Source organism: Struthio camelus, chromosome 16, assembly GCF_040807025.1.
Source record: "Struthio camelus isolate bStrCam1 chromosome 16, bStrCam1.hap1, whole genome shotgun sequence".
Taxonomy (NCBI): Eukaryota; Metazoa; Chordata; class Aves; order Struthioniformes; family Struthionidae; genus Struthio; species Struthio camelus.
Window position 1 is genome coordinate 19,725,109 of NC_090957.1, and position 27,019 is coordinate 19,752,127.

Below are 27,019 nucleotides of genomic sequence, written 5' to 3' on the forward strand. Positions count from 1 at the left end.
CTGGTTTTCCTCTTCCACGGGGACCCGCCCGGTGAGCTGGAGCTGGAGCTGGCGGGTACCGCCTGCGCGCCTCGGCTGCGAGCCCCATCCCGCCTCGCGTGGGCAGCGAGGCCCCCGTACGGCTAGTGCGGCGGAGTCTTGGTTCGCACCCACGCAGCGGGTTAAACGCAACAGCATCGTCGGTGCTTTTCAGCTCGTGTTCTCCCGAAACAAGCTCCCCGAGGAAGAGCAGAGCTTGCGGGGTGGGGACATGCGGAAGACGGCTTCTGTTGCAAAAGGAAACTGTAGCTGCTGTCTTTTGTTGCATTGGACATTTCCACAGTGCCCGCTAACTCTGGGCAGTCATGATCGTTCTTTTCTATATGCAAACCTTGGGGACAACATTCTGCGAGCTGTTTTTCAGTGACGCCCGCTGTGGGACCCATAGGAAGGGCTGAAGAACCACAGCCTTCTGCATGAAAAATTAGCTGGAGGATATGCATTTAGTCTCCACTGACCAGGCAACAGCATGACCCTTTATCTGGGTCATGTTTTTGCATATCTGTTGCTTTTACACTACAGGGAATACTACTAAGTGTATTCTGCAGAGCAGTACATAAAAATATATTATTCATAATTCCAACATTCAAGAGATTATTTGTTGTTTAGAGATCTTCAGGGAGATATTTTAAGCATCTTGTTGCGAGAAAGCAACATTTGTAGGGCTAACTCAATCCAGTTTTGCAAGTGTATATGCCTATGCTTACTTTTACAGGCCAGTTAAGTGTAAGCATAAGGGTTTGCAGCACTAGGGCTGTTCTATATTGTTGAAATTGAACAGTAACTTTGGTTTTTTTTAAATGAATGTATTCCTTAATGAACTTGTAGGTAAGATTAATTTAGGGGGAATTTTTGGATCTAACATTTTAAAATGTACAAAGATGCCAGATTATAACTTAAAAAATGAAGTTCTGAGAGCCCTATTTTACAAAACTAACTAGTTCAAGTTTCTGTTTTCATAGGAAAAAACAAGAATGTCACAAAAACAGCTGAAAGAAGCCTTTATCAGCAACTTAAATGGAACTACTTTGCTTGAAATTTCGCTAGGCTTGTCTCTACCTCCATTATGTCTGCTTTGCAGAGGACTCTTGTTGATCTTATATTTTCTGCACTATGGGAAACCTTTAAGTTCAAGGAAATACAATCTGCTGCTAGACTTCGTTGTGCTAATATCTCCTCTGCTATTATCCTGTACAGTCTTGTCTCCAGTCATGTTTTTAATGCCACCTGTCATTGCAGCTCTCTGTGCAGCAATATTTTCTAAAATATATAGCCAAAGAAAACATGATACTGGAGCGTCTTTTAGGCAAATTGTAAATGACTTCCAGAAGACATACTTAGATCCAGAATACGTTCCATCAATTACTGTGTTTCGTGTTTATATCAATCTGTTGACATCAATCGGCATACTAGCAGTAGATTTCCCGCAGTATCCGAGACGATATGCCAAAACTGAGACCTATGGAACAGGAGTTATGGATTTGGGGGTAGGAGCTTTTATTTTTGGTAATGCTCTTGTTTGTCCTGAAGTTAGACAAAAGTCATGTGCAACACAGCTAAAATTTTCCCATCTGACCAGGCAGTTTTTTTCTGTTTGGCCGTTGATTTTTCTTGGTGTGGGACGACTGTTTACTGTTAAATCTATAGAGTATCATGAACATATTTCAGAGTACGGCGTGCACTGGAATTTCTTTTTTACCTTGGCAGTTGTGAGGCTTGCAGCATCTCTACTGTTGACCCTATTTCCAAAAAATAAATCTTGGATTGTTGCTATGAATCTCGCTGTATTTTATCAGCTTATTCTTAATGTTACCTCTCTGAAGATGTTTGTCTTATATGGGAGCAATGGCAAAGATACTAGGGTTGGATTTTTAAATGCCAACAGGGAAGGACTGTTCTCTCTTTTTGGATACCTAGCCATATACATGGCTAGCGTGCAAGTTGGACTCTATCTGCTGAAGAGCAGAAATTTTGTCAAAGACTGGATCAAAGCAATATGTGTCCTAATTCTGATGGTTCTTGTGCTCTTTGTATTTCTTCATTTGTCACAAGTACACGTAGACCCTGTGTCCCGCCGGATGGCTAATCTGTCGTACTGCCTATGGGTAGTTGCTCACTGCCTGACTTTCTTCATCTGGTTTGTAGTAATTGATCTCGTGTTGCTGTTTACAAAGCTTCTGGTGAACGGGTCCAGAGTACCCTCTAGTTGGAATGTTATACAGCCCCCTCGTTCCAGTAAAAAGCATGACACAGAGGCCATGCCTATCGGAAGGGAAAGCAAGCTGCTGCACGTTTGCCTGATCACTGCTATTGATAAAAACCAGTTACTGTTTTTCTTGCTAGCAAATATTATGACTGGTATTGTAAATATCATGATAGATACAATTCACAGCAAGACTCCATTTACATTATGTATACTACACTTGTATATGTTTTTAAACTGTTTAATTATGTACATACTGCATGCAAAAAATATAGTATTAAAATTTTGGTGATTTCAGTTGTCTTAAGTGGACCAGTTAAACTCTGTTTGCTGCACTTGAATGAGGGTGTTTTAATGGAAAAATAAGTATTTTTTCCTGTATGTATTGCTGTGTAGATGCAATAATGTATAACAGTGTAGATTATGATTTAGCATTATGATGATTTATGTTTTAGAAAATTACACAATCGATCCTGTTACCTGTTGCAGATGTGACACTTTTTCTAAAAACATAGTTTTTGAGATAGTTTGCTGAATGCTCATACTGTTCCTATAAACAGTTATGCAGAAGAGTAACTTTATGAAGAGTGAATTATTTTGTGGATTCAAGGAGTATATTCATATGCAAGTATTGGTGTGATTAAGTAACAGTTATAGAGTAGCAGTGAGATGAGAAGTAAGAAAACGAGTAATTACAGAGAAAGGCTTAGCTGTGTCAAGATTTACCTAGTTAAGGCCCTCACATAAATAATAGATAGGAATAATACTTTATATAAAAAGTATTGAATAAGCGGATACTTAAGAATATTTTGGCCCCAGTCCTGGAAAGATTCATGCATGTGCTTGACTTTGATGGGAGTAATTGTATGGGGAATGTTAATCATGTACTGAAATCTAAATTAGCCTTTGAATTAAAGCTAAATTTTATTTTCATCCTCAGTGATGAATTTGATGAAGACCCTCAATAAAGTATGATGCTCTGAAGGATAAAACTCAACTGCAGATGAATTCACAAAGCATTTGCTGGAATTTGTGGTGCAGGTAGTAAGAGTTGCACAGCATTTTATAAGAAAATAACAAAGATCCAAAACCACCCCCCACCCCCAACTTGCATCCCAACATGTCGTGACAGCTCATCTTTAGGAATGCTCTAAGATATAGTCTTCAGCTTCACTTTAAAAGCACTCAAGCCCACCTACTACTCTATAAAATAATTTTAAATACTAGTTCATTTAGTACTGTATTTTGACAGCTGAGATGTCTCCAAGTGGGAACATTCTGTATTATTTTATTAGCAAACAAACGCATGCAAATGGAAAGAAGCATGATGCAGTGAGTCAGGGTACTAGCACAGTACTGGTAAGAGACGTGCTCAGTTTCTCGATCTGTCATAGTCTTCCTACGAGCCTCGGGTGTTCTGCCCTTTCTGTTCACTGCATGGTGCATGTGACAGTTCTTCCTGACCTCATTAAGTTGTTGAGAAGAGAAATCCATTTAAAGATTGTGAGGAATTCAGTAATGGAAGATATAAATACTTAGGAAGTATAATATAAATGGTCATTGATGATAAATGTGTAGTGTCAGTAGAGTTACAGCAGTGCACATGGGCCAGAAGTTCAAATTTCCTTGTCTATCAAACATCATAATAAAAACTTATGGAAATTAAGACTTTAAATCAGATCCTTAAGGCAGATGTGCTGTGGAATATTCTTAAATTTATGAGGTTTTTCTCTGGGTTTGGCCAATGAAAAGATGAAGTCCAGGTTATATACTTGGGCCATACTGATTTCATGCTTGTTTACTTCCAAGTTGTAGTGATGCATTCTTCAGAATTAAACAAAAACAGCCTGTATTATCCCGGGGACAAAAAATGTAATTAAAAGACAATTGTCACAGTTCATAGCAGAGTTTTCTCTGGTAACTGGTACATTCATTTAAAAACATTTCCAGGCCTGGCCTAGGGAAGAAGGGCCTCCATCATGGACTCAGTGGCACTGCTCATTTGTGCAAAATTACTCATGGATATTAATTTTTGAGGTATTTGAATCACAAGACCTGCAATGAGTTCTGCCTGTGAGCACAAATCTCTATCAACATGATTCCAAATTAAGGCGTTAATTGGGTGTGACAAAGCTGAGTTGTGTCTGGACAAGCAGCAAACTATCTAGACGCCAACACCGTTTTCTGAAGCAAAAATTACGTGGGAGGTCTGCTGTGTCTGTGCAGAGCCCTGTTATCTCTGCACAGGCAGCAGATTGGCGGACACCAGTTCCAGGGCTGCCGCTCTGGTTAGTAATAAGGCAGCTGTAACAGCAGAGCCCATCAGACTGGCAGGACTGTGGTGCACAAATGACAAGAATGAGAATGCCCAGCTCATCTCACTGATGTCACAGTCGCAGCAGTGGCAGAACACTGCATTGTGGGGCAGCCTCTCACTTTTAAAGCCATATGAAGTAAGTCTTTCATGACTGCATTAATGGGAGACGATTATTTCTCATTACTTACTGTCAATAACAAATGTGGCGAATTCTGCCCTGAAGCAACGGGCATCGCTGTTAATCCTGAATGTTTGGACCATGAATAGTTACGGATAATTAACCATGCTTCTGAAAGAACCAAGAAATGCAAGCAAGCGTTCTTTGATCACAGGATCTGTACAAGAAAACGGCACTGTAATGAGGTTGGGAAGATGCTAGAGAAGTTAACACTACAATTCTGTTATAAACGCTTTTTCCACATGCGCTTTAATGTCTGTTAGCTTAACAGTTGGTAGGAGCAAGAGAACTAAATTTCATTTCTCTTGTGGATTTGTTTAGATGAGCAAGCTTATACAGATCTATAGACAAATACGAAGAAAAAAATCGAAACCCTTGATTTAGTTGTTACATGATTAGTAAAAGTTAAGAAATATATCTCAGTAAGACTGAAAGGGCAGATATATAGTATGCCGTTGACTTCAGTAGTAAAACTGAACGTGGGGAAAACAAAAATGCTTTGTCTTTGCTGTCATAATTCCACCAAATGATTATGATATTTTTGTAGGGCTGCAGGATAGAAAAAAATGTGGTGGGAGAGCAGAGCTGATTATGTTTATCCTTAAGCTTGTCATTTGTTAAACATTTTACTAGCTTCCTACCAAACTTATTTTTAAGATCGATTCAAACGCCAGTGTGCCTTCCTTTCCAACCAAGTGATGTCTCTTTTAAAGCCTAACGTTATTTCAGCTAGTATCTTATTTCAATGTCACGGTGTCCTAAATAACAGGTATTTTTTCCAGCCAAGAATAGGGCGTGCATGCACACGGAACAGCATTAAGTGGATTGTCTGTTGCCATGTTGTTTTGTGGTAAGAAGGCAGCTGGATTTTCTACTGATAAAAAAAACCCTTTTCCATGGATAAAAGTTGCATTAAACGTAATGGTGATTTTCATACTTAATTTACCAAGACACGTATGAGTTACGTCTTAAGAATACAAAACGGGGGGGCTTCCTCGGGGAGCCGGCGCGTGTCGGGGCCTCTGCGGAGCGGCCGCGCCACGAACCGCCAGCACCTGTTACGGGCGGTCGGCGGTTCCTTACAGCCTGGTGAAGAAGAAAACCATGAGAAGATAAAAATTGCAGACTGTGCAGTGATGTGGTTTGTGCTTCGTAAGAAGCAGAGGTGCCGCATGATGAGTTAGAAAATATTAACTCCTCTGCTGAAGATGCTTTTTCTTTTTTGCAGAAACGAGGAAAAAACTAATTTGCTCCCTACTTGCCTCCTAGGCTTCTCCTTGCCAGGGCTTCGGTGTCTGTGCACGGAGGGAACCCCCGAACCTCCGGACCAGCGGCGTTGCACAGTCTATAGCTCAAGAAAGGTCGGGTTTTGGGGGTTTTTTGGGTCCCCCCCGCCCCGGCGGCCCAAATCGCGCCGCCGCAGGACTTCCAGGCGGCCGCACGCGGGGTGCCGCAGCGGCCGGTCGCCTCCCGTTACGGGCCCGGCAGGCGAAGCGCAGCCCGGCGCCGCGGCCTCCTGGCGGCTCCGCCTCCTCCCACTCCCTTCCCCCCCCCCCGGGACTATGTCTCGAGGCGGCGGAAGGAGCGCGGCGGCGCGCGGCCGTTTGTGACACGGCGGCGGTAACGGGCGGGAGGGAGGGAACGCGCGAGGGGGGGGGGGAGGAGGGGGCGCGAGGCGGTGGCGGCGGCGGCGTCTCGCGAGAGGTGGGCGGGGCCGCGCGGGGCCGCGCCGGGGCCGCCGCCCGCGGGGAGGGCCCGGGGGTGGGCGAGGGGAAGGAGGCGGCTCTGTGGCGGGGCCCGCCGTGCGCGCCCGCCTGTCAGCGCGCCCGCGCCGCCGACTCGCGGAGCAGCCGGTAAAGGCCCCGGAGGGGGTGGTGGTCCGGGGCCGGGGGGAGGGGGGGAGAAGAAGGGAGCGGCGCGGAAGGGGAGCGTCCCGCTCCGAGCTTTCTCCTCCCCGCCGTCGGCGCCCCGGGCCGGCAGGCCGGGCGGGGCAGGGCGCTTGGCCCGGGCCGCAGCGCCTCTGCCTCCCCCTCCGGCCCGGCCCCAGGGAGGGAGGGAGGGAGGCGGCGGAGGGCCGGGGGTGGCGGCGCCCGTCCCGCCTGACCGGAGCTGGCGCTGGCAGCCGCCGCTGCGGTTCCCGGGCGGGGTCCGATCCGGCCTCCCCCATCGCCTGACGGCGGAGGCGGCGCCCTCCTCGCAGGTGGGGGAAGCGCCGCCTCGTCAACGGCCCTGGGGCTGCGCCCGGCCGGCGGCTCCCCGCAGCCGGACGGAGAGGGCGCGGGCGGACTTTACCCCCCCCCCCCCCGCCCCGGCCGGTGTCCAGCCTCCCTCGGCCGTGCCCCGGCGGAGGACCGGGGTCGTCCTCCTCCTCCTCTTCCCCCCCCCTCCTCGCCGCTCCCTCCCTTTCTTCCACGTTACGTCGCCCTGGCCGCGGCCGGCTCCTGCTGCGCGGAGTCTCCGCCGGGCTGAAAGCGCCCGGGAGGCTCCGGGCGGGGCGGGGCGGGGGCAGCGGCAGCGGCGCCGTGTCGAATCAGGCGATCGGGTAAGGCAGGCTCGCTCCCCTGCTGGTGAAAGTGTCGCGGGGAAGCGGCGCCGCTGTTTACCTCCCGCCGGTGGGGCTGCTTGCAGGCTGGAGCGGGCAGGAAGCGGCGGCGGCGATGGCGCGGCTGGTGGCGGTGTGCAGAGACGGCGAGGAGGAATTCCCCTTCGAGAAGAGGCAGATCCCCCTCTACATAGATGACACCCTCACGGTGAGTGCCTCCCCCCCGCCGCGGAGCACCCCCTGCCCGCGCGCCGCCCGCTTACAACATGTGCAGACGGTATGTTGCAATCCGCAGGCGAGGCCTTTCCCCTCCAGACAGGCCTCCTAGGCTCCTCCTTTGGCTTCTCTCACCGTGCTGATCTGTGGGACTTTATAACACTTCGGGTTAACAGTGCTTAACGTGGCGACTCTTTTTTTTTTTTTTTTAAATCTTATTTCCACCTCTGAAAAATATGCATATAGCGTAATAAGAAAGTTACTGCTGTGTCGGGGCCTGCGCATAATTCATTTTCAAGGCTGACAAGCGTGTCAGTACCTAAAATGCTAAATGTGGAGCAAAGCCATTTTTCAGCTAATAAAGAAGGGGGATATGTTAACATTAAAACCCAATTTCATGACTAGTTAACTATGTTTTTAAATAGGCAAGGAAAGGCTGATGGTGTTTTTAATGACTTTGGCTTGAAACGTATTTTAGAGCCTGCAGTACCTGCTAATATGTTTACAGCAACAAATCAGAAAATTTCAATGTCGTATTCCAGTTTGAAAACTGTAGGGATTTTGCTGTCTCCGGAAGACTGCGAGGAAAAATGAAGCAAATGTAATTTGGAGGCTCTGTGGTCTCTTTTCCTCTCCCTCACATCTTTAAAGGAAGACTCAGAAATTGCGTAGTAAATGAATATTGAACAAATGGAAGAAACGCTTCTCTGTTTGTCCTAATTTTTTTTACAGAGTAAAAATGTTGGGTTGAAAACAAAATTAGACTTTTTTAGTGTAATTGGCTATTTTAATTATTCATATTTGAATCCTATTGTTTTCAGTGATGTATCCTGTGACAGTAACTGCTGTTACTTGAATGATATAAAATGTATCCACTTTAAATTCCTGTTTTCACTTTTTAAAATGGGAGAATGCCTCGCTTGCTGTAGTGTTGTTTTTTTTTAAACCAACTTCATAGTGTAATTTCTCCCATCTTTCAGAAAAAAACAATTCAGTATCTTCAGGCTGTCTCTAAACCCCTGCCTTTTCTGCTGTTAAAGACTTATCTATGTCAATCTCTTTTATTTTTCTTACACTTGGAAAGAGAGTTCTCGCTGTGTTTTAGTTTTGATCATTGTAAATGAATGCATGTTATTAATTAAACAAATACCTTCACTATATTTTTGGTTTTATGTGGTCTGCAATCTCTGGTTAACCGTGCTTACATGATAGACAAAGTTTCTCTATGAGCTGTGCAAAGTGATATCTAGCTCCTCTGCAGTGGCTATTTAGTTGGGAACCCAGCATCACTTAAGAATAGTGCAAGTTTTTGGTTTTGGTATCTTGTCTATTCCTTTAATATTTCCCCTCTCCATTCCCCATATAGTGTTAAGGGTTTTTTCTTCTTCTTTCTTTCTGGACTCCCTAATAAAAATGATTCATTAGAGATGTGTCAGTTAGATGATTTACCATGTGCTCCTTAGCATTTGTTGTACTTAATAGCTTGAGAGAGAGTGTGAAAATTCACCTGTAGCAGGCATGAGAGAGATGGTTTGACTTCTGCCACCCTAAAATTCCGTTTGTGATTATAGTTCAGGAATTCAACTTCCTGCCCCAAACTTTCTGCAGCTGCACGGATGTTGTTGTTATCATTTTACTTTTTACACCAGAGAAAAGGCATAGTCATGATTGAATAAGTTTCTATAGCTGTAAATCAGTTTTGTATCCAGCTGGATACAAAAGGTATTTATGTAAGTGCAAGTCATCCTCACCATAAAGAAATATTGTCCTGCATCCATTTTTTTTCTTTTGTTCTGTTCTGTTGTTACAAAGCACTCAGATTTTTAGGTGATCTGGCAGCTTTTATTTAGTGAAGCTGTGGAAACAGGTGAATGGACTCTTAGCTTTCTTGTCTTGGAGTCTAAACAAGTTCTGTAGTTTACTACTTAAATTCCTAACAAGAGCTATCGCAAGAGATGCAGTTTGTCTTTGAAACAGATACACTTGTCTTTGAAACATAATTTTATGTCTTTAGATTTTTTTTTTAAAAATAAAATTGAGTGTTGTTTATCGATATTAACAGGTTCGTGTTGACTGCTTTTAAAACTCTCAAAATCGAAACAGATTTTGACTATTAGTCAATTGGAAGCCTTAATCTATGCCTTGAACCTAGAAATAGTGATTCAGTGATAGCAAATTAGTAAATGAATCGGTTATAGTGCTCTTAGATTTTTAACATTGCTCTGTAGAAGTTGCTTAGGTGCAATATGGTATTGCACTCTTAATTTAATTGTTCATTATCCTACACTTTTCTGTTTCCTATGCCTCAACTAGAAATTAAAGGAAGGTTGAATATTTAACCCTTTTCATTTCTTAAGCAGCCTTTATGATCTCTAGAAGGCATTGCATTTGATGTGGTATTGTGGGAATTTTTTCTTCTGTTCAGGGCATGATGATGGTTGATGTTTAACTGGTTAATACAATCTCATCAAACCAATGCATGAATTAATTTGGTCTTTGATAATTTCATTCTGCTGTACAAAACACGTAGGGGTGTGGTCTGATGGTGGGAGATGAAGATGAAGGGAGAAGAAGAGTAATTATCTCTTCTCTGCTTTTAGCAAATAGTGCTTTTACTTGCATGTAGCTCATTCCCCACGGGAACATCAGATTAGCAGTGTAGGAAAAACTAGTGCCGCTGGTAAGTGTGTATGGATCAGGGGCATGGAAAGGGAAGGCAAAGAAAAGAATACAGGAGAGGTCAGAATTAGCACTGACTGTGGCACTGTTCTGCACAGAGACTGGAAAGCTATGCTACTGTTCCAATTCTTGCACGTGTTAGATCACTATACTTGCTTTCTAAGGCCTTGCTTTCTGGCCTTAGAGAATAGATGTTTATTTTGGAGTGATGTTGAATGCCTGTAAAACTAAACGTATCAGTTCTCTGGAGATAGTGTCAGCAATTGCAAAGACAGCAGGGAATTCTTTCTTTATCAGTCAATTAAAGGAAGGTGGAGGGAGGAGAATTAATCAAACAATTTCATGTTGTTGTTGACTGGTATTAGAGTTGGTCTGATTTCAAAGTTATTTAGTCTTTCAGATTTTAAACTGAACTCTCTGTATTCATGCTGATATATTTTCTTATTTCTCAGTTTGGACAAATAAGATCAACTAAACCAGTTTTCATTCCTCCTAGTTGGTTGCGTTTTTCTCCCTGGTTGTTATGTTAAATTTTTGACTGAAAACTTTACTGATTTTTTTTTTCAAGAAATCACCCTATTTGTTGCTCAGTAATTGGAGAAGAAGTATTATTAATTACTGTACTAGTAATCATGTTGTTCTGTAGGCTTAACGTTTTACTTGGAGCCACTTGAGAATTGCAGCTGCAGTCATACAAAACAAAGCATACCTTAGAGTATCTTGTTGAGTTAATGTGGTTTTAAACTAGCACTTCGAAGTAGCAGACACAAAGTCGTTAACTGTTGTGACTGTTTCTTCATAGCTTTACAGAATTAGTTAGGCTTTTGGATCAATTTGGTTGTCAATGTGTTGAAATACAATACTTTTTTTTTTTTTTAATTGAGGCATGATTTCGACTAATGTAAATAGTGTTATACTGCTGTTCCATTTAGTAACTCTTGCTCTCCCACAAAACAGCTTTTCAAGGGTTGTTTATAAACTGCCTCCAGAAGCTTATATTAATGAAACAGTTAAAATGGTAAAACATTCACTATCTTAACTGCTGTTTTTATCCTTTTCCAAGCTTTCAATATTGCAATGTGAGGGAAAAAAAAAAGAGAATTTAACATCCTTTCTGTTGTCTTCCCCTTTTCCCCTCCAGTGCACCCACCTAGAAAGTAGAATAGACTAATGGCTCTGCATTTGACTTTTCAGACTTTTTCACTTTTCTCCTTTTTCTCACATAGATGGTGATGGAATTTCCTGATAATGTACTAAACCTTGATGGACATCAGAATAACGGTGCACAACTAAAGCAGTTCATTCAGGTAAATCCATCAGCCTGTCCTTAAAAGGCTGCATATCAGATTTTGCTTTCCTTAAGTTTGTGCTTTCACTTTTCCAGGAGGTTGTCACTGTAGGTAGTAATGAATTACTTAATGGACGTGTCATCATCTATATTCAATTAAGTATTGGTACCAAAGTACACTGGGCGCATTCATTTTCTGTACATCACAGCTTTTACATGCTGTTGCCTTTACAGGAGGAGATTGCTGCACTTCTAACTAGAATTGAAAACTTGTTTAAAAAAAAAAAAGCATCTTCTGGTCACTGCCAGTTTATACTTGATGGAAATTATAGTTTCTGAATTTAGTTTGTTTCAAAATGCTCTGGAATTGTTTATTCAAGTAGAAGTGTGTGTTGCTTAAAGATCAAGTTCTTATGATTTGTACCAAGATAGAAGTAATGGGCTAGTTTATAGATTGTTTCTAGTTGAATAGTGGAAGACAGTTTTGTGGTCCTGTGAAATTTTAATAATGGAAACTTTTCTACTAACGCTCTGACAAATAACTATAGCGCCGTGAAATCTGTAGCAAAAAAAAAAGAGCACTACTTGATGTCCAAAAGAACAGGCCTGTCTGATGATCCGCAGCTTGCACTTCTTCAGTGTGGTCTTGACTGCAGCAGTTCAGGCATATGCTGCATATAGAGCATAGCTGTGTTGTGAGAATAGCTCGTTTCTACTCCTGCTGTGACTAGTACTGTTAATTACTGAAAAGAGAAGGATTGCTGTCGAGTGCTATCACTTGACAAATTATTTAATGTACCCTTTTTTAAGAGTACAAACTTAAAAGGTGAAGCTATTATCAGATAACATTTAATAATATGATTAAAAATAAGATGAAGTGAAAATGTTCTCTCTCTTCAATTCATGCATTTACCTTTTCCATGGGATCGATTAGTTTCATTATGATTCTTTTCTCTCTCTCTCCTGCAGTTGTAATAAGCTATTGCTGCATTAGGAGTGTTTGACTGGTATGGTATGACAATAATATAGAAAATAAAATTGTGGGAAAACATTCCCTGTATAGATACAAGTTTGCCAACACAATTTATTTTGTATAACCAGGGAAAACTAACGTTCACAGTTAATATACTGACATCACTGCTTTTACAGATAAAGTGCCAATAGTGCTGTTATTGTAAGTGTGGGTATGTTGTTTGGTGTATAAAGAAGGGACTCTCTACTTGGTGTAGCTGTACTACTGGAAGTTCAATGTTGTTGAAGTCTGAGTCTGTAATGCAGCAGTTAGAAGAAGAAATAGAAGGGTATGTACTTTTCTGTGTGCGTGCGCACACGTGGATGTGTTTGACGGAGGAACCAGAAGAGGCTCTTAAAATTGTTTATTGATGTAAGAAATATTAGGTGGTGTTCTCTTTAATGTTGTATTATTAGCACGCGTTGGATGTTCCTCATTAAAATCAAATGTTTCACCCTTAATAGTAATGCATGCTTTTTCAGGTATTAAATTTGTGATGTGAAATGGCATGTAATCTTCCGGGAAAAGCATTGCTAAATGTGTCTTGGTCTGAGCAGAATAGATTTGTTTTAAATGAGATTTCCATATAAGCAAATTACGAGCTAGTGTTTAAGAGTTCAGAAAATTCCTACCTATGTGCCCAAGATAAAATGAGTGCGACTGGAGAACAAAAATTTTTCGGAGTTATAGGTGAAAGCTCAAGCGGAGAAGAGGGTTTCCTGATTATACAGTCAGAGGTTTGAAAAAGACGTTTTGAAAAAGAAATGCAGTTAAAAGCAAAGAAACCTTTGAGCAGTTCAAGATCTCCAAAATAATTATTTCACTTCTTGCTCTCTTTTAGCGACATAGCATGCTTAAACAACAGGATCTCAATATTGCCATGATGGTGACATCACGTGAAGTTTTGAGCGCGCTTTCTCAGTTGGTCCCGTGTGTTGGCTGTCGCCGTAGTGTGGAACGCCTCTTTTCTCAGCTTGTTGAGTCTGGAAATCCAGCACTTGAACCCCTAACAGTAGGGCCAAAGGGGGTTCTTTCTGTAACTCGAAGCTGTATGACTGATGCAAAGAAGCTCTATACACTGTTTTATGTGCATGGGTAAGTTAAACCCACAGCTATCTTAAAACGGTTCAGATCATTCTTATCTGGGGAAAAGGAGAACCAGCTTCTGTGCTTCTTCCTTAGTTTCCTTGTTAGAGATATTGAATAGTTGCGAGTTTGAGCCTGATGGCTCATACCTGTCTTCTACAGCCATGTTAAAGTAGTTGTTGGTCTGCCTAAACTGGGAGGGGAGGGGGGCCCAAAATACCTAATCTTTCCTATCACCGGTTGTGATGACATGATTGCAGCTGAAAGATAGCAGTATTAAAATGCTTAGCCATTAGTCTCCAAATAGGTGCTGTGGGTTTTTCATGATCTCTGAAAGAAAAGGGCTTCCTCACCCCACTAATTTGAGTAGAAAATGTACCTTCTGCTCTTGAGTAGAACAGTAACACTGCGAAAGTGAAACTCTCTGGGTTTGCCTAGCACAATATATAGCCTCAGTGCCATTTGTTTCTCGGCTGTCAGCAGACCAAACAGTGACTGCTCAGCACAGTGTGCCTGTGCCTTCCAGCTGGCTTCAGCTCCTGCTGCTTCTTGCTCCCACTAGCAGGCCAGCGAGAAGTTGTTAGTGCAGAGCTGAGGATATAGAAATTTGGAAGGCCGGGCAAGTGTGACTTGATGAGTTGTGCTTAGCAGTTCCCTACACTTTTGAACTAGTTTTCATTGCTCTAGGTCTATTATTCATAAAGTGAAGTTATATAGTAGCTTTTTAGGTTGTGCGTTATAATGCTTGCTAGGGTTTGGTTGGAAACATTCTTACTATACTTTCTTGGGCTATTACAAGTTTGTGGGTCATAATGAGTAAACAGAGTAAAAGTAGCGGAGGATGGGAAGAAAATGCTTAGATTTAGTGTGCATTAGCATACTTTATTCTGCCAGATGAGCTGAATTAATCCCTTTAAAATTTCCCTGGATAATCATGTTTTCAGAATATTAAGTTATATTTCTGGCATTTTTCTATAGGTCCAAACTGAACGATATGATCGATGCGATTCCCAAAAGTAAGAAGAACAAGAGGTGTCAATTACACTCCCTGGACACACACAAACCAAAACCTTTAGGGTAAGTTTAACATGCAGAATTCAATCTAAAATGTTTAAGGAATGGAACTATGCATACTAATTTTCTCTTAAGCACTGAGATCAGTTTTTATGCATGTGATTTGATGCCAGAACAGTAGTTTACAAACTATTTGGATTATGGTAGATCCAAATAGTTTTAGAGGGAGTGGAACAGAGGCACCCAGGAGTTCTGGGCAGCATAAGTTACACGGCGTAAGTCTTTTTTCATAGGTTTTCATAATAGGGTAGTTAGGCCTTCTGGTAAGACTGTCACTGGAGTCATGGAGTTTAATCCTTTTCCCACTGACCTTGTTCATACTTTAGCTTTGTCCAATAAATAGACAGTACTATAAAGTCTCTTGCCCTTTCAACGTGAGATGGGTGCCTCCCCATGTGAGAGCTGTTCCTGTGCCCTTTTTCAGAGCTCCCTAACACAGTTGCTGCTGCTTTCATATGAGGTTTGAAATCAACTATTTCTTAACGTTTGCTTGTTAACTCTAGCCGTTGAAATTTTGACTGTTGGCTCTTGAGGTTTTTTATTTTTTAATATAAAAAGAGCCTCATGTTTAATTTCAAACCCAGTTGCCGAAAGCCGGCGTGGCCATTACAAACCAGTGCTTTCTGTGCTGTTCATCTCTTGTCTGACATGATTTGCATGATGATTTGCTCAGAGCATGGATAGCTTCTGCTTCAAACGTTGAAGTCCTAGTCATGAATGACTGTAATATTTGTCTTTCCTGAACATCATTTATCAGTTTTCATATTTTTAAACCAAATGTTTGTTTGATTGCAGTTTTCTCACATTGAGGTGAAAGGGTACATATTAAATTGCACCATTTTACTTGGGATTATTAAAAATGTCTTGTGTAACTGTTAATAAAGGAATTCATTATGATTGGGCTGCAGGGTTAAAAATGAAAATTTGTAGAATGTGTTTTCTCAAAATGTGACAGATTGCATCTTTTTCACTGATGTACTCAAAATATATATGCTTCTGTGTATTAGAAGCTGAAATGGTTTATTCCAGCTGATTGACCAAAAAAAAAAAAAACAAAGCCCAGCCTTTAAATCTTTTTTTTTTTTTTCCCCAAGGTGATAACCAATGAATTGGACTGCTATGCTTAGTTGGAGTGCGTATTGACACCCTGCTAGTCAGTTACGTGCTGCTTCTGGTTAAGCATGCAACCTGTCAAAGATCGATCAGGGTTTCCAGTTACAGGACATGTATTTTTCTATGCAGGCTTGACTCTGTTTGGGTTTACACCAATCCCCTGAGATGCTAGGCATGTGGAATTTGACACTTGATTTTACTTGCACTGTTTGAGGATCGTGGTAGCTAGTCATTATCTCCTATTATATTTTGGTTACAGACCTGTCATATGATTGGTTTAAAGCTTATGTTACGTAAACAAAAGATCCTATGGATATATTTAAAGTGGGGGGGGAAACAAATTCAAAGCTTTATGAAAGTGTTGCATCTTTTCAGTTTATGGTAAGATTAATTCTTTCTGTTTAAGAACCTATATCGTTGAATCTGTGTGTACCATTTTGGCAAGGCAAATCAGTTGTGAAACTGAATGGAGAGATAATGCTGCCTTATTTCCTCAATTCGTGCTGGAATAAATCCCCTTAGTATTTTGAACACTGACAGGATAATAGTAATATGTGGAAAAACAATATTTTAATGTATTACAAGTAAAGCTTTTGGCTTTATCTGATAACATGGCATGTGAACAATCAGTGTAGTTTACTTAAGAAACATGGCTTGCACTCTGCTTGCTCAGTCAATATCCATTTTTTTTTTATGCTACCGAGCGGTCAGGGTGTATCAGTACTGATATTTCTCCAAATAAATCTGCTGCTTAGAGTGGAAGCAGATGTGCTAACAGCCTAGACATGGAGATGTCAAATAGGATTATGCTACAGAACAAGTTTTGTCTACCAACTTAGAGCTTCTGCTCAACTTCATTACAAGAAACTTCTTCAGATGAGTTGCGTCTTTGTTAGTTACTTTATACAAAAAAAGGCATTGAATTGTAATTGTGTGTTTAATTATGCAAGTTACCTAACTACAAATACCAGCTAATACCACTTGAGCGTTACTTGATGTTCTCTGTGTAAGTGTACCTGGTTTATCACTACTCTATTTCATTCGAGGCTGAGGAGCATTTTAACCTCTCATAAACACACATGCAAATACAAATCTGGCAATTTACTGAGATAATAGTATAAATAAATACTCTTGAGGTACTAATTATTAAATGGGAGTGCTTCCTCCTCAGTTTTTCCTACTCTTTTATCTATGCACGAGCTTAAACAGAAAGGACTGTTCTGGTAAAATGTCAAGTGCAGTCAAGCCTGTAAGTAAACATGACTTGCTATTTAAAGTTTGTTTTTTGCCCTATAAGAGTACTTTTAGCATATCCAAGTTTAAGTCCAGCAAATGCATATAGTTTTAGGGTAAAGCTTTTTAACAAGTTTTAGAAGTTTAATAGAGATTGGAGTGTGTTTTTTTTTTTTTTTGGTTTCTCTGTGGTGATAGAAATGTGGAAGTAGGACCTTTTTTTTCTTTTTTTTTCTTTTTTCTTTTTCAAATTGCCATTTGAAATGCAATCTGCCAGAACTATTAAAGCTCACATATGTTTATACTTAAGGTAATATTGTGGAAAAATCATTGCTTTCTTTAACTGTAATTTTTTTAAAGTCATTATGAATCTGGGTTTACGAACACAGACAACAAACCTTGTATCTCGTAGCTGACCCTAGCTTTTCTGGAAGTTCAGGCTTAGCCTATACAATATTCAAAGTAAAATGAGGAACATTGAAGTTTTTGATAGCGTTTGTTTAGGAAAAATAACTAGCTCTGTAATAGAGTTGGTACAGGTTTAAAATTTCTTTTTAATACTATGCTACAGTGAAGGGAGCAGTAGCACACTCAGTACAGAGAAATTAAATGCAGATAAGAAAAGTAGCGAAGACAGCAGGAAGGACAGCAAGTGTAGGATCACTTTCCACTATGGACCTTTCCAGGGAGCAGTCAGGTAAACTAAAGATGCTTCATTTTTCTTCTTTTGCCTCCTCCTAAAAGGATAATGTCTTTGTTTCTTATGGTTGGTTTGTTTGTTTGTTTTCAGGGGTTGTTGGATGGATGTATGGGAGCTCATGTCCCAAGAATGCAGGGATGAAGTAGTTTTAATTGATTCTAGTTGTCTTTTAGAAACATTAGAAACGTATCTACGAAAACACAGGTATGTTAAGAGAATTAAGACACACCTTTGTTTTGAGTAATACGTAGCTGCATATTCTTGTGAATCAAAGTATGCATAAAGTGCACACAGTGTTTAAAAGTTTACAGGATTCTTATGGTCCTTTTTAAAACGGAAGTTGTAAGGATCATAGTAATAGACAAGATTGGGTTACAGCGCTACAATGATTTAAGTATTCTTTGTATTTTACTCATTGTTCCTGGTTATAGTATCAGAAATGCACAGATGTTAGGTGAAATTGTAGCTGTTTCTCTCAATTTTTTGGTTAGGATTAAATCATAAAAAATTGATATGTTACAGTTGGATATGTTCTATGTATTCCTATTCATCTTTTAATACAAATATGGAAGTCTTGCAACTTTAAAACTATCTAATGGCAATGATTAGTATTCTTGCGGCAAACTTCAACATGAACAGACTGGTGAACACCAGGTTTTTTATTCTTCTGGTGGGCTGAGCTGTACACTGTCAAGTGATAGCAAGAATTCTAACTTGAGGTAACTCTGCCCTCTTTTTTTCCTTTGTGTTATTTGAAGTATTTTAATTGATGCCTTTAGAACTGTGGGTGTATTTGAGGGAATCTTGGGTTACTTTCAGTGCCATATTAATAAAAATTAGTATTAAAAGTATGCATTCTTAATAATACATAATGTTGAAATTGATGCTTTCTACGCACAGAAGCTCTCCTTTCTGTGAGAGCTAAGTGAACTTTCAGTTCTTTTACAAGTAACCGGCTCTGGGACTGTCTTCATTTAGGCTTTTGGGGAATAGGTGCAATTTCAAAATAATGTGAGGTAAACTAATAGAAGCAGGAGGAGATTTTAGGCTTGGTGTTTCCTATAAATGACTTTTAAAAAAGGTGTTTATGACTTAATAGGGCTAGGGCTTTTACTTTTTTTACAGGAAAAAATAGGCCACTAAATGATTATTAAATGTGTATGGTAGCTACTCTACTGATGGAAAAAGTTATAATTTCCAGTAATCTCAAGGTTCTGATATAGATGGGGCGGGGGCGCACAGATGGGTGCGGGGGTGGTGGTGTGGAAATAACACTTTAGAAACAAAATAACTTTAATCTTCTGTGACATTAAACATGGAGTTGGCAGCATTCCTGATGCTAACCTGCAGTAATATTACTGTTTTGTTTCCTTCCAGCACAGAAATTAGCCTGTTATCATAGGTCTATCAAACATCAAAATATGTTTGACTGACTTTGTCCAGTCACATGACAACGTTAGGGAGGGGGAAAAACACTATCCAGAGAGGATACGAAGAGCAAGCTTTTCAAGCTGAAAGCTGAAATGTGAGCAGCTTGTCTGACTTGCATTTTTAGAATGATGCAGCTAGAAGCTTTGTAGCTTCTTGAAGATGGCTACTCTTTTAAAATAGAATGAGCTTAATTTGGTTGCATTTTAATTATAATTGAGTTCATAGCTGTACTATTCTTATATTAGTTATCTGAGCTATCACATGTTTTAAGCTGAGTATAGTGTTTTATGAGTAAACTTTGTTTGGCTACCTGTGTAGTAATCTAATAATTCAAAATATGTTTAGAGACTTGTAGTGGAAACAAGAATCTTACACAGCAGGCCACAGAGGAAACTTATTTTTCTTCTTATCGCTTATCACTGACTTGAGTATACTTTAAATAATTGCTGTAAAGTAACTTGGAGCGTGCTCCTTGAGAGGAATATTGTGCTGGCTTGTACTAATGATGCATTTTGTTCACTGTTAGATTTCTGATTTTGAACAAATATGGAATTGCATATCATATAAGAATTTCTTCATATTAACCATTAGCTTGATTTATGCCTCACAGCATGAAAGTTGACATCCAGACTTGTAAAATGTGATAGGTAGTATAATGTATGGAATAAACTTGTGTGGCTTACCTCCAAAGTCTTACTATTTTACCTTTTGAAGTAACGTAAACACTAGTATGACCTTGTTTAAATACAGCATGTACTATTGCTTAGTTCAGAATGTTATAATTTAGATTAAGCTGTTTTAAATTTCTACTTGAATAAGAATTCAGTTCTGTTATATTCTATTTTAATACAGGTTTTGCACTGACTGCAAAAACAAAGTACTTCGGGCATACAATATTCTTATTGGTGAGCTAGACTGCAGCAAAGAAAAGGGCTACTGTGCTGCACTTTATGAGGGTTTGCGTTGCTGTCCACATGAGCGTCATATACATGTATGCTGTGAAACAGATTTCATCGCGCACCTACTGGGTCGAGCTGAACCAGAGTTCGCAGGAGGGTATGAGTATGTAATTTGCTAGAGTGGGCTATCTAGCGCTTTGCTTCTTTATTTTATTATTGAATGTATTTTGCAAAAGTGATTTTTGCTTCTCTGCTGCATAGTAAACTTTTGAATGTAAATATTCATATTGAAGTATACTTTCAAGATAATGCTTCAAAGTAGTGAAGACTATATGTGCTTTTGACTTTAAAGTACACTTAACTCTAAAGGCAAGACTGAAAGAAATGTCTACATGTCTTCTAGTTCATTTGCTCACTTATTGGAGCTGCCTGCTTTTCCATTGAGGTGTTCAAAATATGCGAAATAGAAAGAGAGCCTTGGTTAAAAGTTTTACTGAATGTCAAGTGTTCAACTTAATTTTGTAACCATTTGTATTTTATAGTGACTTCTGAACTTGTTTTAGCATCTTAAAATCCTCCCATGAAAAATACCATTCTGAGCTTAATAACTTAAGAGCTAGATCACAGTTGCATCATTAGGAGAGGAAAGCCTTTTATAATGATTTTCCGTAACAGATGATAGATACAGATTAGTATTGAAGTACTTTGCTGCAAGGTGAGTATGTATAAATTTACCTGTGTGTTGATACAGCTTCAGTTAACTGGCACTCACACAAGTGTCTAGGAAGCTGAAATATTTGCTATGAACTAAACAAACATGCTAGGTATCAAACGAATGATTGCATCTCTTTGACATTTAAACTCGGCTGATCCCTTCTAATAGCAGCAAACGGAGACTGATGGGGTAACACCTTTGGAAGTCACAGGGTGGAAGGCATAGTGCAGCTTTACAGTGCCATGCACAGATGAACGCATCAGGAATGTAGTGATGTTTTTGACCTGGTCCTTTCTATTTTGCATCTGCATGCAGCACAACAGAACTCGATTTGAAAAAAGGCTGTTCATGCAAACATATCTTCAACTGTACATACAGACAATACTTCATTAAACTGCTTTGATCTCTTGGTAGACTTCCGGCTACTTTAACAATACCTATACTTTGGTTCAACTCTTCCTTTAGACGAAGAGAAAGGCATGCTAAGACAATAGACATAGCCCAAGAAGAAGTTTTGACCTGCCTGGGTATTCATCTTTATGAAAGATTACACCGAATCTGGCAAAAGTTGCGGGCTGAGGAACAAACGTGGCAGATGCTTTTTTACCTAGGTGTTGATGCTTTACGCAAAAGCTTTGAGGTAAAAATCAAATTTTATCTAACTTGTATTTGAGGTGCTATAATGACTGCATGCAATTACGCTAAGATTCGTTTTCTGCTTTCTGCTAACGTTGGACCGTAAAGAGCTTTCACGGTCTTGCATTCAATCCCCTGCTCATTGCAGGCAACAACAGTGTAATATCAATGTGTATTAAAACTGAGTTGCATTCTGCAATCTCTTATGCTGGAACAGAAGAGATTGGGACTTGTTTGCTTTCGCTCTTTACACACATTACAGTATGCTGTATTTTCTGTATTTTTTTGTTTGAAGTGAGGTTACCACTACTGACAGTATTTAAAGTAGCTCTGGCTACAACAAGTTTAAACAGTTTGGGTGATTAGTAAAAATGGAGGATGTGCTTCTGAATTACAAGCACAACTGCTAAATCTTACGTTCAATGTGCTCAGTGGCTGGTTTCAAATAAATTCTGTAATTCTGTTGGATCTTGAACTTTAGACAGAACTCTGGTTCCTTTAATATATTCCAATAGTATATTTACGACAAATATCAGTAGATTTGCCTTGCCCTTTTTATGTTATGTAGATTTTTTTTTTTAATGCTTGTTCTGTTCATAATGGCTATTGTCTCTAAAAATTGGGTGAGGGGTGATAAAATCAATGTGGGAAAAATTATAGTGGAACTTTAATCTAGTTGTATTTTTTGTTTCAGTAATCTTAAGACTTTTGCTGCAATGGAAGTGGCATTGGACTAAGTGCACTGTGGCTTTTTTTTCATGCTTGTCTTGGTAGTTTTTCAGTCATGTCATATAATGATATTTATTCTAAATTAATATTAATGAATAGGAATATGCTTAGATACTTGCTATGTTTTGAGATATAGCTACACTTCAAAAATTGGAGTGCCTAAAAATTAGTTAGATGACCTGTGTTTTTCAGTGGTTACCCTAGTCAAAAAGTTACAGGAATTCTGTATCAATAATGCTAATGTTTGTGTCTAACACAGTTCCTATCATGTAAACACAGATCCGCAAATGTATTCAAGTCCATAGCTTTTCACTGAAAATTGTGAATTTGGGCCCTGTATGAAATAAATAAAATGCTCCCATGTACGTGATCTTGTCCAGCGGTCTAAACTTAATGACTGAATTTGAATAGGCAGTTTTTCTTCTAGTGTTGATAGCTCTGTTGCTGTGACTTGACCATAAAAAGTACTTACCAGTTATTTTCCTCCTCCTTTTTTTATAAATGTGAAAGCTTGAGTTGTGATTAATGTCTATAAATAGATCTAACGTCTTATAAACAGATGGCTGTGGAAAAAGTGCAGGGTATTAGTCGATTGGAACAACTCTGTGAAGAGTTTTCAGAAGAAGAAAGAGTACGAGAGCTTAAACAAGAAAAGAAGCGCCAAAAACGAAAGAATAGACGGAAAAATAAGTGCGTGTGTGAGATCCCTGCTCCCTTGCAGGCAACAGAAGAGAAGGAAATAAATCAAGCAAAGGTAAACATTGATATTTGTTAGTTTCCACTGATGTTAAATAACTAGACTTTTAATTTGGTGCTTTGCTCCTCAACTCAGTGCTCAATTTTAGACTGCTTCAGACGTTGTTATTGTATTTCATTTCTGGGAACTGGTTTTGGTCACTACTGGCATTTAACTTTCAGATTAGTAAAATATTTTTATAAAGTGGTCGCTTGGAACTCTTCAGTCTTTCGGGGTTTGTGTGTGTGGTTTTTGTTTTTGTTTTTTGTTTTTTAATCCTAAATCTAGGTAATTAGGTAAAGCATGTTAGAATATCTTTAAATTACCATTTCTTAAAGATCGCTTAGATTAGAATATGGGAATTCAAATGCTAATCAAAGACAACTACTCTTGGCTGAACTAGAATTGGGTTAATTACAGATCGTATTCTTGTGTGGAAAGTAGGGTTGTATTGTACTTTTGAAGAATCTTAAGAGAGTCTGTATCAATCTGGTATCAGTCACTGTCAAGTGTTTTTCTTGTGGAAAGAGCATCCTTTCTAAAGATGCTGGCTGAGCTGCTTTCAGTACTTCCATGCATTTTTTTTTCTTGGTTTTTGTTTTTAAGGAAAATTCGGACTTCATGGAAAATAGTTGCAAAGCCTGTGGTAGCACAGAAGAAGCTAACAGTTGTGTAGAAGTAATTGTTACTAATGAAAGCACTTCTTGCACCTGTCCTAGTAGTGGTACCCTATTAGGCTCACCTAAAATAAAGAAAGGTAGGTTAAACTTCGTAATTTTTCATTTTAAAACCCACGATTTGGGGGTTAAATGGTGTTCACGTAATCTTCTAAAATTTTGGAAGAGATCCAAAAAAATTTTTTTTTAAATTGCCTCTATCAAGAGGCAAAACTAAAGAATATGCAACGGCTACTAGAGATTACTGTGTGTGTGTGTGTTTTCTTTGTTTTTTTTTTTCCCCCCCCACTTCATCTCAGGTTTATCTCCACATTGTAACGGTAGTGATTGTGGCTATTCATCTAGTATGGAGGGCAGTGAAACAGGATCTCGAGAGGGATCAGATGTGGCCTGCACTGAAGGCATTTGTAACCATGATGAAAATGGTAGGTTTGACAAAAGCTTAATATTGTTTTAGTTTACACAAAACTTCAGAAGTGTATGCGAGAATGAAATTCTGTGTTTTTTGCAGGAGATGATTCGTGTGTCCATCGCTGTGATGACAAAGAGGAGGATGGAGATAGCTGTGTGGAATGTTGGGCTAATTCTGAAGAGAATAACACAAAAGGCAAAAACAAAAAGAAGAAAAAGAAAAGTAAAACTTTGAAGTGTGAGAATGATCATGTAAGGACGTTAGCTTACACCAGAATACTTATTTACTTGCGTACGTTGTAAAAGAGTTACAAAAGTATCTCAAAGTTGGATGGTGACTAAAGGAGATGACATGGATCCTCTGTTATATCTCCATCCAAATTTTTGTAATTGAAGTCCTTCCTAGAATAGGTTCTGGCAGAATGATTCTCTTTTCTCCTGTGCTTCTAATTATGCACGTTTGTACTCTGTTTATTAACATGCCATTCCCCCCCCCTCCCCCCATACGTACACATTTAAAAATTTTTTTAAAGTATCTTTGCAGCCTTTTTCAACCTTTTTCCTTACCCACTCACCTCCATCTGAAACCTGAATGTTTCAGTTTTAACTTGGCTAGTAGCTCACTCTAGTTGTTTTCACACTTAGATTCAGAAACTTGGAAGCTGTATTGCAGATCCAGGTAACAGAGAGACCTCAGGAAATATCATCCACACAGAATTTCATCGTGACAAGACCAAAGACATGCATGCTGAAAGCTGCTGTAGCTCAGAAAAAAGTGGGCAGCAGTTGCCTTGGTTTGAGCATATGAAAAATGTGTCACAGTTTGCTGAACCTACAGAAATGTCACTTGTTCCTGATACTGGAAAAGGTGCCAAGAGCTTAGTGGAACTCCTTGTAAGTAACCACTTACTCTGAATTTTAAGTTGTAGCTTTAAATCCTTGATGTTGAGGATGAGGCTTAGAATTCAAATTTCAATGAAGAAGTTTTACAACAGATAACAGCTATGAGCCTCAGGCTCATAGCTTACTGTCCTGGCGTTTTATTTTGTTTGCTTTTACACTTTCTCTGTAAAGTATATAATTCAGTTGCTTTGCAGGGGAGGAGGAGTTGCCTGCTGGAATGCAAGTGACTGAATTTGTATTATCAGTATTCATTATTAACAATTGTATTATTCCTTGAAATGAAGTGTGCATTATTGTTGCCTTCGTGTCTCAAATATTACTTCCCAGCACAGACTCCTTGGACAGTTTTCTTCCATCTTCCGTTCCTTTCCCTTCTCCTTGCTTTTACATGTCTCTCATTTTATTTATTTATTTAACCTCCAATATAAGCGATCGTCTTCCAGTGGAAACTAGTTAGAGTCTGGAGCTAATTTTTACTAGAGTTCATTAATGCGTAGGCTGCCTCTTACCCAACAAATAGCAGAGCGCTATGATTCAAGTGACTGGATTAACCAGTTGAGACTTCTTGAGTTGTTGTGACGTGAAGGCTACATCTTTCTTCAGAGCAACTGTGGGACAACGTGTAAAATTGCCAGACAGGTGTATGGCATAGGAGGGGCAGTGCTTGAGCTCTTACATGCTTGTTTTCATTTGTAGGATGAATCTGAATGCACTTCTGATGAGGAAATCTTTATCTCACAAGATGAAATACAGTCCTTCATGGCAAACAACAAGTCTTTTTACAGCAATAGAGAACAATACCGACAGCATCTGAAGGAGAAATTTAATAAATACTGCCGCTTAAATGATCACAAGAGGCCCATTTGTAACGGTTGGTTGACAACGGCTGGAGCGAACTAAATACAATAAAATAGCTCTGTCTTTCATTGAAATTCTCAAGATGACTACTGCGCCTTCTCTTTCAAAAACTTAATTTAGTGACTTATGGCAAAATTTTATCTTAAATTAATGTGATTTTTTTTTCTTGTTTTTTTGGGGGAGGCTGGTGGAGGTGATTTCATTAATTTTGTTCTTTCTTTAGGCTTGTATCTTTAGTTGAGTAGCTGTGCAAGCCTCTCTTATAATTTAAGCCATCTCTTTTCATTAAATGTTTCTCTTACTGTGAGACTTACAAAAAGCAAACTAGTGGCAAAGTAATGTTGTACCTATAATTCTGTACAGAATGACAATGAGCTGAATATAAGATTTTACAAAGTAGACATCCATTGGCAAAATGTTTTGGATGTAATATGTTAAAGCGCAATGTGCAAAATTTAAATAAAGAATATTTATTAATATGCATAGTAAAAGTTGGCGTACATGTTTCTACTTTAAACACTCATTTCCAGCAGTTTGAATTCTTACTGTTCAGTGCAGCTGTCGTTTCAGTCTGTGTAGCTTCATGGAGGTAGTAGTAACTTGAGTAGTTTGCCTGGGAAAAGTATTATTACTTCTGTGGCACTCGTGAAAACCCGTTAACTCGACGGTGTGATTCTCTACTGTCACATGCTGTAGAGATCGTCAAGTTGTTGCCAAGCAAGCTGGGTCCATTAATAACCTGGTTGTGTCAGCATAACATTGTACCCAACCTAATTGGCACTGCTTGAGGTGGTGTGCTCCACACCATGTGGCTACTCTGCTTCTAAGGTCTTAGATAATATATTGGCATGGCATGATACTATACAGAGCTAGCTGAGGTGTCTCTGGATAGCGTTGCGCTGCGTAGATGCGCTGTATAAATTTTGACATGACTGCCGTGCTAAAGGTCAGCACGCTTAGTGTGTGAACTTGTTGTGAGCACGCAGCCTGTAGTGGGTTGGGGGGCTTAATTTAGTTTTGCATGAAGATAATTACTGATGCCAGTTAGTTAGGATGCTACTGCACTTGTTTTCCTTATGCCCTGACAATACAGAATCAGAATTTAATCCGAGAAAGAGCAGATGGTTTTCAGCACACCTTGAGGTTTGCTTAATGGAATGATGAATTCTGTTCTGAGGATGGAGCACAGGTGTTCTTGCACAAACATACTTTCAACCATATTGTATTCTTAAAGACGTGGTATCTTACGGCATAATGTGTTTGTAATAAGGTGATCTGACAAGTGGTGAAAATACAGTATGTGGGAGATTAAGAAAAAACTAGTTCACTAACTGATACTAGATA

At 39.7% G+C, this 27,019-nt stretch overlaps 2 protein-coding genes across 11 annotated transcripts in view; both read left to right on the forward strand.

The window, feature by feature from the left end:
* Window positions 1–868: 868 nt before the first annotated feature.
* PIGW (phosphatidylinositol glycan anchor biosynthesis class W) lies at window positions 869–2,539 on the forward strand. Its single transcript, XM_009672898.2, has one exon. The coding sequence runs from the start codon at window positions 1,014–1,016 to the stop codon at window positions 2,532–2,534; it is 1,521 nt and encodes a 506-aa protein (XP_009671193.2). The 5' UTR covers window positions 869–1,013; the 3' UTR covers window positions 2,535–2,539.
* Window positions 2,540–6,188: 3,649 nt separating this feature from the next.
* Window positions 6,189–27,019, forward strand: part of LOC104142760 (gametogenetin-binding protein 2) — a 60,120-nt gene continuing 39,289 nt past the window's right edge. The window contains exons 1-15 of one of the 10 annotated variants that reach the window (XM_068909643.1): window positions 6,299–6,357; window positions 7,366–7,487; window positions 11,401–11,481; window positions 13,316–13,569; window positions 14,539–14,637; window positions 17,552–17,677; window positions 17,771–17,884; window positions 19,964–20,173; window positions 21,191–21,365; window positions 22,650–22,844; window positions 23,433–23,583; window positions 23,803–23,928; window positions 24,015–24,166; window positions 24,560–24,808; window positions 25,514–25,688. In XM_068909643.1, the coding sequence (XP_068765744.1) occupies window positions 7,395–7,487; window positions 11,401–11,481; window positions 13,316–13,569; window positions 14,539–14,637; window positions 17,552–17,677; window positions 17,771–17,884; window positions 19,964–20,173; window positions 21,191–21,365; window positions 22,650–22,844; window positions 23,433–23,583; window positions 23,803–23,928; window positions 24,015–24,166; window positions 24,560–24,808; window positions 25,514–25,688 (2,200 nt within the window). In that variant the 5' untranslated portion in view covers window positions 6,299–6,357; window positions 7,366–7,394. Of the gene's footprint in view, window positions 6,358–6,460; window positions 6,591–6,968; window positions 7,280–7,365; window positions 7,488–11,400; window positions 11,482–13,315; window positions 13,570–14,538; window positions 14,638–17,551; window positions 17,678–17,770; window positions 17,885–19,963; window positions 20,174–21,190; window positions 21,366–22,649; window positions 22,845–23,432; window positions 23,584–23,802; window positions 23,929–24,014; window positions 24,167–24,559; window positions 24,809–25,513; window positions 25,689–27,019 lie in introns of those variants that run through there. The other 9 variants (XM_068909641.1, XM_068909644.1, XM_068909642.1 and 6 more) reach the window with 9 other exon arrangements.